This window comes from Falco naumanni, chromosome 8 (genome assembly GCF_017639655.2).
Source record: "Falco naumanni isolate bFalNau1 chromosome 8, bFalNau1.pat, whole genome shotgun sequence".
NCBI classification, from domain to species: Eukaryota; Metazoa; Chordata; class Aves; order Falconiformes; family Falconidae; genus Falco; species Falco naumanni.
Window position 1 is genome coordinate 47,765,513 of NC_054061.1, and position 13,431 is coordinate 47,778,943.

Genomic DNA, 13,431 nt, shown 5'->3' on the forward strand with positions numbered 1-13,431 from the left:
CTATTCTGTCACCTGTCTGCTTTTAGCTTCTCCTAAGCTACTTACTTATTGGGTCCTGCGCAGTTTTTGGATCTGATGGCGGACTAAATTTACCAGGGCCAGCTGCATTTTCAGCACATACTCTAAAGATGTAGGTTAAACCTTCCAAAAGTCCTTCAACTTTTATTTCTAGAGCATTCACAAGGTTCCTGTTGACCCGAGCCCAATGAGTACTATTAATTTCACGTTTTTCAATCCAATATCCTATGATCGGGCTGCCGTTGTCTTTTGGTTCATTCCATTTAACCAACATACTGTTGCTGGTAACATCTTGCACATCAGGCTTATTAGGTGGATCTGGTGGAGCTGAAAAAAAGAAGTAATTTTGTCATCATTGCTGTCTTCCTCAGAGCTTCCTCAAAGCTAAGAGAGAACTAAGATATGAGCGACTACTAGTTTTAAGTCATTCATAGTTCTCCTACACTCACTCTCTTGGAAACTGATTCCTAACTGCAGTTATCAGACTTGCAGTGGTTCTCTCTTTTGGTAAGGATATTAATTTACTGAACACAGAGAATGTCACTATTCAGATGTTGTAAGTGTAAAGTTTTATCACAGTGACTGTCATTCTTATTTCTTTCCTACTGAAATTAGTATGTTTTCAATATCTCCCTTTATTTCAGTGGTTTAAAATGTGCAAGAAATAATAATTACATTGCTCAAGTTTCTTCTGGGAAACGTTCACATACATGAAGGCTGAGTATTCTAAGAGTCTGTAGCTTTTAGACTGGTTTTCTGAAAAAGTTGTATTTCAAAATTAAAACTTACAGAAAGGATCTTTTGCTGTCATTGGTTTTGAAACACATGGTGGTCCTGGTCCAACTCTATTTTCAGCAAATACGCGGAAGAGATATTCTTTTCCTTCAATCAGTTTTGTTACATGGAATTTGCAATGCCTGAGTGTTGAGCTGACAGTCACCCAGCCCATTTCAGCTTTTGTATTGTCTTTCTTTTCCAGTACATAGTTTAGGATTTCGCTTCCACCATCATCAAGGGGAGGTTCCCATTTGCAAATGACAGAATTTTTCCTCACATCTTCAAATACAAAGTTGACTGGAGGCCCAGGTGTATCTGTTAATAAAGCAAGAAAAATGGTGAGTACTCATCTTGTCTGCTTCTTACCCAATACTCTGAACAACTAGGTGTTCTTGAGGACACTCATTACATACCTAACACATTGACTTCACATGAGGCTTTTGCAACACCATGATCATTTTCCACTTTAATTGTAAATGTGCCATGGTCAGCTCTGATGGAGTCACGGATTGATAGTACAGACTCTCCTTCTTTGTGGTTGTCAACACTCATACGTTCTGGCAGTGAAAGCTGGAAAGGTTTCTCTTCTTCAGCTTCACCCTTCTTCTTCCTTGTATACGTTGTTGCTCTCTTTTTTATTTCCTCTGGTCTGACAACTTCATCATTCCTCAGCCAAGTGATAGATGGATAAGGTGACCCTGAAATATGTGCCTCAAGTATGATCTCATCACCTCTCTTCACCTCAAGGCCCGACTGTAGGTTTGCAGCAAGAAAGACCTTTGGAGCCTCTGTAATAACACAGAATGATAAATGCAGAGTAGAACCTTCCAATATGTTTGAGGATGTATGGCAATTACTACAAACAATCAAATGAGCAATGCATACCGATAGGATCCACAGCTTTCACAAAAGGAGTAATTCGAGAAGGCTCACTAATGCCAGCAGCATTCTCAGCACGAACACGGAACTGATATTCCTTTCCTTCCTCAAGACCTTTCACTGGATAAGTTAACAGAGGTACCAGATAGTCATTGCATCTCTCCCACCTCTCTTTGCCCTTAGCAAGCTTTTCTATTATATAGCCCATAATCTTGCTTCCACCATCAAACAGGGGTGGTTTCCACGTAAGTGTTACTGATTTTGATGTTGGATTATGGACCTCAAGGTCAACAGGAGGATCTGGAGGCTCTGTGGAAGAGTAGAAGAAGAGGGATAATATGAGAAAAAAAAAGTATGAAGATTTGAGTTAAAATTCAAGTTGTTAGATCAGTTAGTAGTGAAAAAAACCTTACGTTTTGGGTCTTCTGCAATGATTGGGTTTCTTAGTTCAAGATATTCACCTCCTCCAATCTTATTGACAGCTTTAACACGGAAATAATATTCACAGTTAGGGATAAGATCTTTGACTTGCCATGAAAGCTTATTTTCACCAGACATGACTGGGATATATGTTCTACGACCAGCTTCTCTGCGTTCCAGAACATAATGCAGAATAGGAGTACCACCATCAAAGTCTGGAGGTTCCCAGGATACTTTGCAAGAATTCTTAGTTACTTCGCTTGCCTTAATGTCTTTACACTGTCCAGGTGGACCTGTTTTAAATAAGAATAATAAAATTAGTTAACTAAATAGATGGGAAACTGTATTCCTACAAATATGAAATTATACTGCATTTTTTTGCTTTGCAGAAAGCAAACCAAAACCCACAAATGTTGGCTACACGGCATATGTATGAATTTATGATCCTAAAGGTGAAAAGTATTCAGAATTCTTACAGGTTTTTCATATTTATATGATGACTACTCACAATAATTGGGCTTTGAGCAGTCACTGACTAGTTAGACCAACTTGGGGTAAAGTGTTTTTTTTGGTGGGATTTTGTAAGATTAATGCCTTTATGGCGATCTACATGTGTCTGAATTGAAGTGATTCCTTCACATGGCACAAAACGAATTTTTCGAGTCCTTTCTTCTTTCAGCTGTAGGGCTCAAATGAGGATAAGTATATTTCTCAGAATGGAAGAAGCCTACTTACCGATGACTTTGACATTGACTGAGCCAGTTGTTGATGCCAGCTTGTTTTCCAATGTGATAGTATAAACACCAGCATCAGCATGAACACTGTCCATGACTTCGAGCAATGCAGAGGTGTAGTCACTCTTCATTGTTGTTCTGTCACCAGCTTTCAACTCTTTGCCGTCTTTGTGCCATGTTATAGTTGGGGATGGCACAGCTCTGAAGGGTACAGGGATACTTAATTTCTGTCCTTTAACAACAACAATGTCACGAGTTTTTAGATCAATGGTTGGATTACCTGTAAAAGTAAGTATAATATTAATAGAAAGTTGCCAAACACCATTCTTTTTTCAGTTATGCAGATTCCCACCCCCCCAAAAAAAAAAAAAAAAAAAAAAGAAAAAAAAAGAAAAAAAAAAGAAAGGAATCTATTCTTACAGTCTGGGTCCTTGGCAACAACTTTTTCTGAGATGTCTGACGGCTCACTAGCTCCAACAGCATTGACAGCTCTGACTCTCAGCACATATTCCTTGTCTGGAACAACACCTTCCTCCACTTTACATTTTAGATCTTTTATTGGGCGAGAATTGATTCGCATCCATTTTTCTGTTCCTGCTTCGCACATCTCAACATTATACCCAATAATAGGGCTTCCACCGTTCTTCTCAGGTGGTTTCCATGCAATGCAAATGTGTTTTCGACCTGCATCTGTGACATGTAAATCCTGAGGAGGTGAAGGAGGACCTGCAGGAATGGAAAAGAGTTGTGTCATTTTTCTCCAGAATATCTGTTCTACACAGTATACTGCTTCTGTAATCCATACACTGTATATTATACTGCAACTTACTTGTTGGATCTTCAATATGAATGAGGTCGGTTGGTTCACTGGGATGACCACAGCCAGCTTCATTTTCTGCACGAACCTGGAACTGTACATCTGTACCTTCAATAACATCAGTCACTCTGAAATTGCAATCTGGACCAGCTGTCTTTCCAGCTTTTACCCAGCGAGTGGCGAGTTTTTCTTTCTTTTCAATAACGTATCTGAATAAATTGGGGAAAATACTGTCAGGCACTTGAAACATGAACACTTCAGACTTCTTGCTCAATAGAGTAGATAAATAGGGATGAGAATAGTTTGGCCAATGGAAAAGTAGAGAGTCACGGGTGACAGATTCAATGAACTTCACACATCAGCCACGTAGTCCTGGTAGGTCTTGGATGTAATGGGGCTGACATTACTGATAGAGCCAATTCTGAAAGCCAGTTCCTGAACTTCTGCTATGTTCTTAGGTTTTAGAGAGCTGCAGAAGAAAAAGAACCTCAAAGCTATGCTTGTATCTTTGCTAGTTTGGATCTCAGTGGTTAGTCCACTGAAAGTATTTTTAGGTATTATCTGTGAGTTACTCAGCTGTCAAAATTCTGCCTATGGTAGACTGTGGGAAAGTAAGGTGAATTAAGTGACTTATGTTGCTGCAGGGAGATCTCTGTAGTTGTCTGTTTAAGATATGTTTACTGTGATTGGGAAGGAAAGGAAGAGTGAAAATATAAAGAGGAAAAATCTAACTGGCATTCAAGGTGAATTTCAGAGGACTGGTACTTTAGAAACCAAAGAAAAGGACAAGTTAGAAGCAACCCAAAGGAGTAAACCAGTTTGCTTGAAAAGTGTAATAAAAAGAATGAACAGAAAAGTGATGAGCCTTCACTTTAAGTCATACCATTTGAATGAGAAACTAAGGCAGAAGGAAAATGTAACAATATTAAGTGGTAGATAGGCCTAACTGGCTACAGCTCTGGAGGAACTGGAGACTGGATACCTTATTTTTTTTCCTGTTTTATATGCAGTTCAATTTAATCTGATTTTATTAGATGATGTTTGAGGATGTTGACATACATTCATTATTCATGCACATTGGGTTATTTATATTTGCATAATTTCCACATTTTAAAATCAAACCCTTAATTATGTTGATCGTATGGCTTCTCTTTTACATTCATTCATCTCTTTTTCATATAAAATGTGTTCATTTAAAATTTAAACATTTTGACAGAAATGTCATCACTCATAAAAGATCTTAATCTACAGGAAACACTACAGAAACTTAAAATTACTTTACCTTTGAATTGGTCTGCCACCATCATTCTTAGGTGGTTCCCATTTCAAATCAACATGACCTTTTGTGACTTCAACTATTGTAAGAGCATATGGAGGTCCAGGGGTTGCTAAAAAAAAAAAATACACAAATTAGAAGAATAGGAATCCATTACATGTGAACTGTTTCTACTGATCACTCAGTAAGCAAATCTGAAACTTACTGAAAGTATCTTTAGCAAGCACTGAATCCTCGATTTCACAATAGTCACTCTGTCCAATGGCATTTTCAGCAGCCACACGGAAGACATACAATGAGCCCTCAGTCAGTGGGCTCACTGTGTACTTGGTATCTTTCACTGTCGTATCAACTGTCTGCCAGCCTTTCCGCCTTACATCTCTCTTTTCAACAATGTAGTTGGTAATTGGGGAACCTCCATCTTTCTCTGGTACTGTCCATTTAAGATCTGCTGTGTTTTTAGTAATATTAATAACCTCAAGCCACCGAGGTGGTGAAGGAGGATCTGTAAAATAGAAAAAGAAGGTAAAACAGATTAGTGTATTTCACACCAAAAATTGCAGAAGACAGGGAACACACCAAAACTACTAAAACTTTGTATTTTCTTAGCTGAAGCAGGACAGATTTTAATATTTCATAAGCCTTCCAAGAGTTCACTACAGAGACACGCAGACATGGGGCTTTTATAAAGACAGAAACTGTGTATTTGCAGTAGCAGCACATTCTGAAACAATACTTACAGAGCCTCTCCTTGCACAGCACAGGGTCACTGGGTTCACTGGGCTCACTCTCACCAGCCTTGTTCACAGCTCTTACACGGAATGAATATTCTTGCTTCTCCATAAGCCCTTTGAGGAAGTGTTCTGTTGTGGGAACTCCTTCTGCCACCCTCACCCACTCGTCTGTTCCAGTCTTTAATAGTTCAATGACATAAGATTCGATCTTTGCTCCTCCATCATGTTCTGGCTTTGTCCAGGTCAGGAATAATGATGTCTTGCCAACATCTTTCACAGTTGGCTTTCCAGGAGGCCACGGTGGATCTAGACAGGAGTCCAATATTAATTACATGACTGAAAACAAATAACTTTTTTGTTGTTGTTAAACTAAAACATTAAAAATGTGTTTATTATACCAATTGGGTCTTTCACTAAGATTGGCTCTGTTTCCTTGCTTGGTTTTCCAGGTCCTGCAAGATTCTCTGCCAAGACACGGAACTTGTATTTCTTCTTATTTGTAAGACCTTTAACTCTGGAAAGAAAAATTAAGTTTGATTAAACCACACCTACATGTTAACTGGTACCTAAAACATTATCCTCTCTACTCTTTGTACTACAGTTTACTTGGAAAATCTGAAAATACTTAAATTACTGCTAATGATGTTTTATGAAATGGTGAACATCCAAAATAGGTGTATTGTCAACAGTACAATGGTGCACCACGACACAGAAACCAGTGTTTTGAAAGTCATATTGCATTTATGTGTGTTCCACAGTTGTTAGTAAATATGAGTATCAGGAGAAAAAAGCCACCAGGCTTTTGCCAAATTGAGATGGCTATGTCTGCTGTTTTAGAAGGTGTTATGAATAATCAAATAGCACAGAAATTAATAAGCATAACATTTTTTAAAAAAGAATGATTCAGTCTTCTGTAAAGATGTTGCTCTTTAAAACTAATTGTCAAAAAAAAGTGTGCCACCAGATGTTAGGTGGATCTGAAGTTGTGGAAACAAGGGAAAAATAGTAAACACAATGTAAAATGTGTTTAAAAGGCTACCAATACATTTTTATGTCTCTGTGACCCATTTCTGATTGAACTGACTATAGCCTTACTTGAATGTTGTATCTTTCACTGGCATTTTATTGCATTTTATCCATTTATCCTGCTCAGGATCGTATCTTTCAACCCAGTAGCCAGTTATGGGGCTTCCACCATCTTCATCTGGTTCATTCCATGTTAAGGTGACTGAGTCTTTGGTGACCTCTATAGGCTTGAGACCGGTTGGAGGGCCTGGTGGATCTGTATAAATAAATTGAAACAAAAACAAAAAAAAACCACAAAACCATCATACATATGTTTTTCCCCCCTCTTAAAATATTGTAAGAATTTAACATTAATTTAATCAACTAACCAAATGAATATTTTGCAATGATGGGGTTACACTGTGCTGGCTCCCCAACACCATACATGTTCTCAGCACTGACTCGGAACACATATTCTTTATGAGGAGTTAAATTGGTAGCTCTGAATTTTGTATCCTTAATAGTTGATGACAACTTGTGCCATATTTCACTGTCTGTAGCTCTTTTCTCAAGGACATAGTTGGTAATTTTAGAACCCCCATCATCTCGTGGAGGATTCCATGTCAGAAGGCAGGATTCATTTGTGATTTCTGATACATCAAATGCAGCTGGTGGACCAGGTTTATCTGTAGAGCACAAGATGTGGATGTTAACCTTCTGCTTGCATAACTCAGTACATTACTAATAATTTTTATAAACAACATAAAATACATGTATACCAAGAACATTAACTTCAACAACAGCAGTAGCACGTCCACTGGAATTTACAGCTTCAATAATATAGGTTCCACTATCACTCCTCTTGCTGTCTGTAATAGTGACTGTAGAATGATTAGGTTTGGTTTCAATGGTGATTCTGTCATCAGGTCTCAAAATTTTGTCAGCCTTGGTCCAAGTAATCTGGGGCTCAGGCTTTCCAGTTACTTTAGCTGGCAGTTCAATTTTAGTTCCAGCTTTCACAGTAAGTCCAGCAAGAAGCTTCACATCTAAGAAAATTTCTGGAGCCTCTGATTTAGGAGAGAATAAAAACATTGTTGTAGAAACAGTATTTCAAAGACTGGTAAAAATAAAGCAGATCTTTTAAGTCAGTGATTGAAGCAATTACCTTTTGCATCAATGGCCTGAATATCATCTGTTGGCTTACTTGGCTTGCTAGCTCCTATTCTGTTCAAAGCCTTAACCCGATACGCATACCACTCTCCTTCCTTGAGTTTCGTTACTTCCATTCTGTTTGTTAAGAAAACAAAATCGAGGTATTTAAAGCAGTGAGGATGGCACAGTTAGTTGAAAGGATATACCTTCTGATCTTAAATTGCTTACTTTGTTTCAACAACTGGCTCCCCACATATCTCCCACTTGTCTGTGCCACGTTGGGATTTTTCTACCAGATATCCCTTAATGCGGGCTCCACCATCATATTTGGGAGGCTCCCATGTTAGGAAGATTCCTTTTGATGTTGGATTTCTCCATTTAACATTCTCTGGTGGATCAGGCACCGCTATTACGAAATCAAAAACAAACGGGGTGTTAGAAGCCAGTCTAAGGAAGACATCTTTTTACATCTTACTTTGAAGAAAATCAGCAAGATTTCAGAAACAGAAAATCAGCAACAATGTGAAACGATTGACTCACTTGCTGGTGCTGACATATTTACAGGTTCATCAATATATGCAGGTTCTCCAGGGCCACATTTATTGCATGCAGAAACTCTAAATAAATATTCTTTTCCTTGGATGAGGTCAGGTACAGTGAACTCTTGGTCAACAACATGATCCATAACCTAAAAAGAAGGAAAGCTCCAATGTGTTTCTAAAATTTATTTCCAAAGTGCTATTAACAAAATAAGACACAAAATACAGTAGCACATGTGGAAGCAATATAGAAAATCGAAATGAGAAAGCAAAACTGAAATGAGAAAAAATGAACTTACTTTGCTCCATGTTTTCCGGCTTACGTCACGTTTTTCAATTATATAGCCAGTAACTGGACTTCCACCATCATCTTCTGGCGGTTCCCATGACAGCTGTACTGTGTTCTTGATTATGTCTAAAACTTTAAGTTCTCTTGGTGCACTTGGACGAGCTAGAAATCATCGAAATTGTATTAATTATTTTGTAATCAGAATTTGACAGATCATCTCCATGAATCTATCTGCTAGGAGACTTACACTTCTTAGCCATTCTACCTTAAACAGCAAAGCTGGATTTTGAAAACCAGAAAAGAGATTTTTGGAGGATAGATTTCTAATTTTTATTTATATTTTAATAGACATGATTTACTGAAGGTTCTATGATTTCACTTTATTAACCTAATCTGATTTTACCAAGACAAATATGGAATGATATTGCTAGAATATATACATGTCCACTTACCAATGACATTAACATCAATTTCTCCTGAAACAGATGACACAGGATTTTCTAATGTTAAGGAATAAATTCCCTTGTCTGGACGTTCACTTGGAGTAATTACGAGTTCTGCAAAGGAGGCAGTGGTCTTCATTGTTACACGATCACCCTTTTCTAAGACTTGGTCACCAAAAGACCATGTGGCAGTTGGCACAGGGTAGCCAGTGATAGGAACACGGATCTTGATTGGCTCTGGAACAATAACTTCCAGCCCATCTTTAAATGCACTTAGATCCATTGTAGGTCCAACTGGAAAAAGTAGAAAATGGATTCAATTAAATACTTTCAAGTGTTCTGAATATGTCTTATGATAGCTGTGTGGAGAGGCTGATTCTGAGTATATCTCAGCCTGCAGGTTGGAGCTGTCTAGGACTAGCTGTCACTTATCACTGACTAACTCTTTTGGCTAAATGCTTTTTAGAAATATGTGAATGATAAGGCAGCTTAGCCTATCAAGTAGGAGATCTAATTTACCCTTTTTTTTGTTGTGGTTTTTTTGTTTGTTTGTTTGTTTGTATTGTATTGTTTCAATTGTTGGGTTTTTTTTTGGTTTTTTGTTGGGTTTTTTTGTCTTCTCTGCCTCCCATAAAGCTAGATCAGGAGACAAAAGGTCATGCCTTGGTCTTCAGGCAACCTAATAGCTCTCTGCTTAATAGTACAGCTAATTATCTGCAGAATTCATAATGGAGGAGGAACAGCTCAGAAACCAAAGGTCTAAGGCTCATGTCATCAGTTGTCATCACAGTAATCTGGTGAAAAATATACATATTATCCACAAGATGGACTTTAATTGTATGTCTTATTTAATTAATTCTCTTTAATAAGTAGCATATAGCTTACCAAAAGTATCATCTGCAATTAATGGCCCAATAGCCTCTGCTGGGTCAGACACACCGGCTGCATTTTCTGCTGAGACTCTGTAGTAATAACTGGATCCTGGTTTCAATCCAGTTACCTAAAAAGCACAAATGATAATCTCTTAAATTGTATTAAAGATGATCTATGCATTTTGAGTACTTTGCTGATGAATGGAGTATCTTACCTTAAAAGTAAGAGCTGGTACTAGTTTTGGGTTACAGCGAATCCACTTGTCTGTTCCTTCTTCTTGCCTTTCAACAATATAGCCTAAGATTGGACTTCCTCCATCATCAAGAGGAGGTTCCCATGTGAGCTGCACTGATGACTTAGTTTGATCTGAATGACCAAGGTTAATAGGAGGACTTGGTCTCTCTGAAAATAATTTGAGAGAAATACATTTTTGCAACTAATAAAGGAGTATGGTTCTGCATATCAGCCATCTATACCTTAAAGTACTCTTTTTAAAGCCTTTGCATAGCTTTTTCTAAACCAGTTTTTTAAACTGAAGTTGGATCCTAATTTCAAAGCAAAAATATTTGGAGTTCTTACTGAACCAAGTGGTAGCAAAGTACTCCTGATACGTTTGAAGGACAAAATTAGGAAAAATCTAAATGTACATAGTATTTCCAGCACATGTTTCTTAATGGAACTTTCCTGCACACATAATATATAAACGGCCAAAATGTCCCTGTCTCACATAATGCAATCACAATCAGTGTGCATGCATACTTACTGATAGGGTCCATAATTTTTACTGCACGTGTAGCGGGACTTGGTTTGCCAACTCCAACCATGTTTTGAGCTCTTACTCTGAAGAAATATTCTTCATTTTCCACAACATCAGTCAGGACAGCTGACAGTTCATCGGCTCCAGTGGTCATAGCTGGCTCCCATTTGATGGAACCTCTGTTACGTAGTTCAATAACATAGCCAGTAACTGGAGATCCTCCATCATACTCAGGTGGTTCCCAGGTAAGTGTAGCTCCAAACCTGTTCACATCGGTAACTTCAACATTTTGAGGAGGACCAGGAACATCTGCATTTTATTTTACAGAGAAAAAGGAAAAAAAAAATGTGGGTTTTAGCTATTGTTAGTTTGTACTGGTTTTCTTACACTGTCATCAAACACTGAGTTTTTCATAACTTCTACTCACCAAATTTGCTCTTAGCTTCCACAGGGGTCTCTGTTTCCACTGGCTCACCAGTACCAACTCTGTTCCTTGCACTAACACGGAAGAGGTACTCAACTCCTCCCTTCTGAAGTCCAGTAACAGTGTATTCACAATTTTCAGCACGATCAGTGACCATAACCCAGGTCTTACGCTTGATATCACGTCTTTCAATGACATAGCCTATTATTTTACTTCCACCATCACTTTCTGGTTCTTGCCAGGCAAGGCCAACTTCACCATCATAAGTTTCAGTGACTTCCAAGTTTCTAACTGGACCTGGAACATCTATCAAAAATATGACAATATTTTAGGGCATTGAATCTTTTTTTTTTTTTTCCCTGCTCTGGCTTAAATAAGCGTAAGCAAGATTTTAATAATAGGAGTACTTACCAATGACCTCTACATTGATGAATGCTTCTGCCTGGCCATGTTTGTTTCGAAGTATAACCTTGTACCTTCCTTTATCTGATTTCTTTGCTTTATAAATTTTAAAGGTAGTGCAGTCAGTTGTTGTATCAACAGTGGCTGTGGGCAGACTTTCCTCCCCTTTCAACCATTCGGCTTCTGCTCTTGGGTAGGCATCATATGGAACAGTCATAGTTAAAGGCTTCCCAACATCAACCACAAGGTTTTGATCACCAGTCTTGATTCTAGGTGCAGCTAAGGAAGATCAATGTGACAAGTAAGTACTTACATTTTTTAAAAAATTAGATATATTTGCGTCATCAGCAAAAAGCTAACATAGAAAAGTAAACTGAGCTGTTATGTGAATTCTAAGCAAATCCTTCATATACTCATTAGATTGCTCTAGAAAAAGAAGCTCAGGCTGGTTGGTGTATACTGTGTCCTATAAAATCAGGGAAGAGGGAGTTGGTTTTTGAGCATTAACTTAATGTATTTTATTCGTCTGACCCTGTAGAATAGAAAAATCAGGAATTACAAGTCTTATATGATTGAAATGAGTAGGCCAAATAATTCTCATGTTTTAGATCTGCGTTGACTGAACAAAAAGATTCTGCCTCGACACTCAACTCATGCTTTTGGTATAGACACTGAGAAGTGACCTATGTTTTCATCAGCAGTTGAATCAACATAGTATAATAAAAAATGTTTGTTGTAATACAGTTTAACAGACTTGCAATTGTCTCGGCCTGATTGTGTATTCATTTTAATCCAACTCTTTTAAAGAATAAAAATCAATTTAGTTAAATAGTTAATTCACTAGTCTAAGATTTTATAAAAGAAACACAAAGCAAGCAACTTACCAGCTAATTCAAGCTTAGCTCTAGCTTCCTTATCTTTGGCAATAAATCTGTATTCCCCTTGGTCACGGGGCTTTATCTCGCACACCTGCAGCCTGTGGACCTTTCCTTCACTCATCATCTGATGTTTGTCACCTTGAATGATAATCATGTTGTTTCTCAGCCACTTGACCTCCACACCATCTTTGTTCAACTCAGCCATGAAGATGACATCTGCACCAGGAGCTTCATAAACATCTTGTGGTGGTCGGATGATCTCAACAGGGATTTCTGAAGTAAATGTTGATTCGTTTGGTGTTATTTGTATATTGTTTCTATTATTACTAAGTAATGAAGAAATAACTCCTATTCAATTTTACACATACCTTCAACAAAAAGTCTTGCTCTAGATTTCCTGTCATCCACGCCACAGGAATATTCACACTCATCATCTAGTCTACAGTCTTTTATGATTAATCTGTGCAGATTTCCATCCTTTTCAAACTGGTATCTTTATGGGGGAGAAAAGTAAGCAGTATTTTAGTTTCCAGACAAAGCAAGAAAGTAAAGCAAACACAGTTAACAAATTAACAAGCATAATAAAATGTACTTACTTTTTGCCTTCTTTTATTTCTCTTCCATTTCTGTACCATCTTACACTGGCTTTCTCTTTGGAAAGCTGGCATGTAAAGACAGCATCATCAAATTCAGTGACGGTCTGGTCGCGGAGGTGCTCAATGAAGTCTGCTGGTGCTTCTGTGATGAGAAGCTCTGCAACAGATTTGTCTTGTCCAGCAGTAACAGTATATTCACCTTCATCTATAAACCCACAGTCTTTAATGATGAGTGAGTGCTTGTATTTATCAATTTTGTACAAAACTCTCTTGTTGAATGTGATCTCTTCACCATTCTTTGTCCATTTGAGGGTTGCATTAAGGCGATTGACTTTGCACCAGAATGTGACAGTTTTCTTTTCCATGGTCTCAATGTCTTCAAGGGGCTCAACAATTCTGAGATCCTCCTCTGTTAAGA

General features: G+C 37.9%; 1 protein-coding gene across 1 annotated transcript in view; it reads right to left on the reverse strand.

Annotated features, from left to right (window-relative positions):
• TTN (titin) overlaps nt 1–13,431 on the reverse strand; it is a 238,111-nt gene that overhangs the window by 73,118 nt on the left and 151,562 nt on the right. Inside the window, exons 142-169 of the mRNA XM_040603460.1 lie at nt 13,014–13,422; nt 12,786–12,910; nt 12,424–12,690; nt 11,549–11,818; nt 11,141–11,443; nt 10,720–11,022; nt 10,171–10,358; nt 9,969–10,083; nt 9,093–9,377; nt 8,651–8,802; nt 8,353–8,500; nt 8,041–8,218; nt 7,826–7,947; nt 7,440–7,727; nt 7,050–7,346; nt 6,751–6,937; nt 6,054–6,169; nt 5,662–5,961; nt 5,127–5,426; nt 4,928–5,033; nt 3,658–3,854; nt 3,249–3,554; nt 2,830–3,108; nt 2,088–2,387; nt 1,681–1,983; nt 1,209–1,583; nt 808–1,110; nt 46–345 (exon numbers count right to left, since the gene is read on the reverse strand). Of these exons, the coding sequence (XP_040459394.1) occupies nt 46–345; nt 808–1,110; nt 1,209–1,583; nt 1,681–1,983; nt 2,088–2,387; nt 2,830–3,108; nt 3,249–3,554; nt 3,658–3,854; nt 4,928–5,033; nt 5,127–5,426; nt 5,662–5,961; nt 6,054–6,169; nt 6,751–6,937; nt 7,050–7,346; nt 7,440–7,727; nt 7,826–7,947; nt 8,041–8,218; nt 8,353–8,500; nt 8,651–8,802; nt 9,093–9,377; nt 9,969–10,083; nt 10,171–10,358; nt 10,720–11,022; nt 11,141–11,443; nt 11,549–11,818; nt 12,424–12,690; nt 12,786–12,910; nt 13,014–13,422 (6,822 nt within the window). The remainder of the gene's footprint in view (nt 1–45; nt 346–807; nt 1,111–1,208; nt 1,584–1,680; nt 1,984–2,087; nt 2,388–2,829; nt 3,109–3,248; nt 3,555–3,657; nt 3,855–4,927; nt 5,034–5,126; nt 5,427–5,661; nt 5,962–6,053; nt 6,170–6,750; nt 6,938–7,049; nt 7,347–7,439; nt 7,728–7,825; nt 7,948–8,040; nt 8,219–8,352; nt 8,501–8,650; nt 8,803–9,092; nt 9,378–9,968; nt 10,084–10,170; nt 10,359–10,719; nt 11,023–11,140; nt 11,444–11,548; nt 11,819–12,423; nt 12,691–12,785; nt 12,911–13,013; nt 13,423–13,431) is intronic.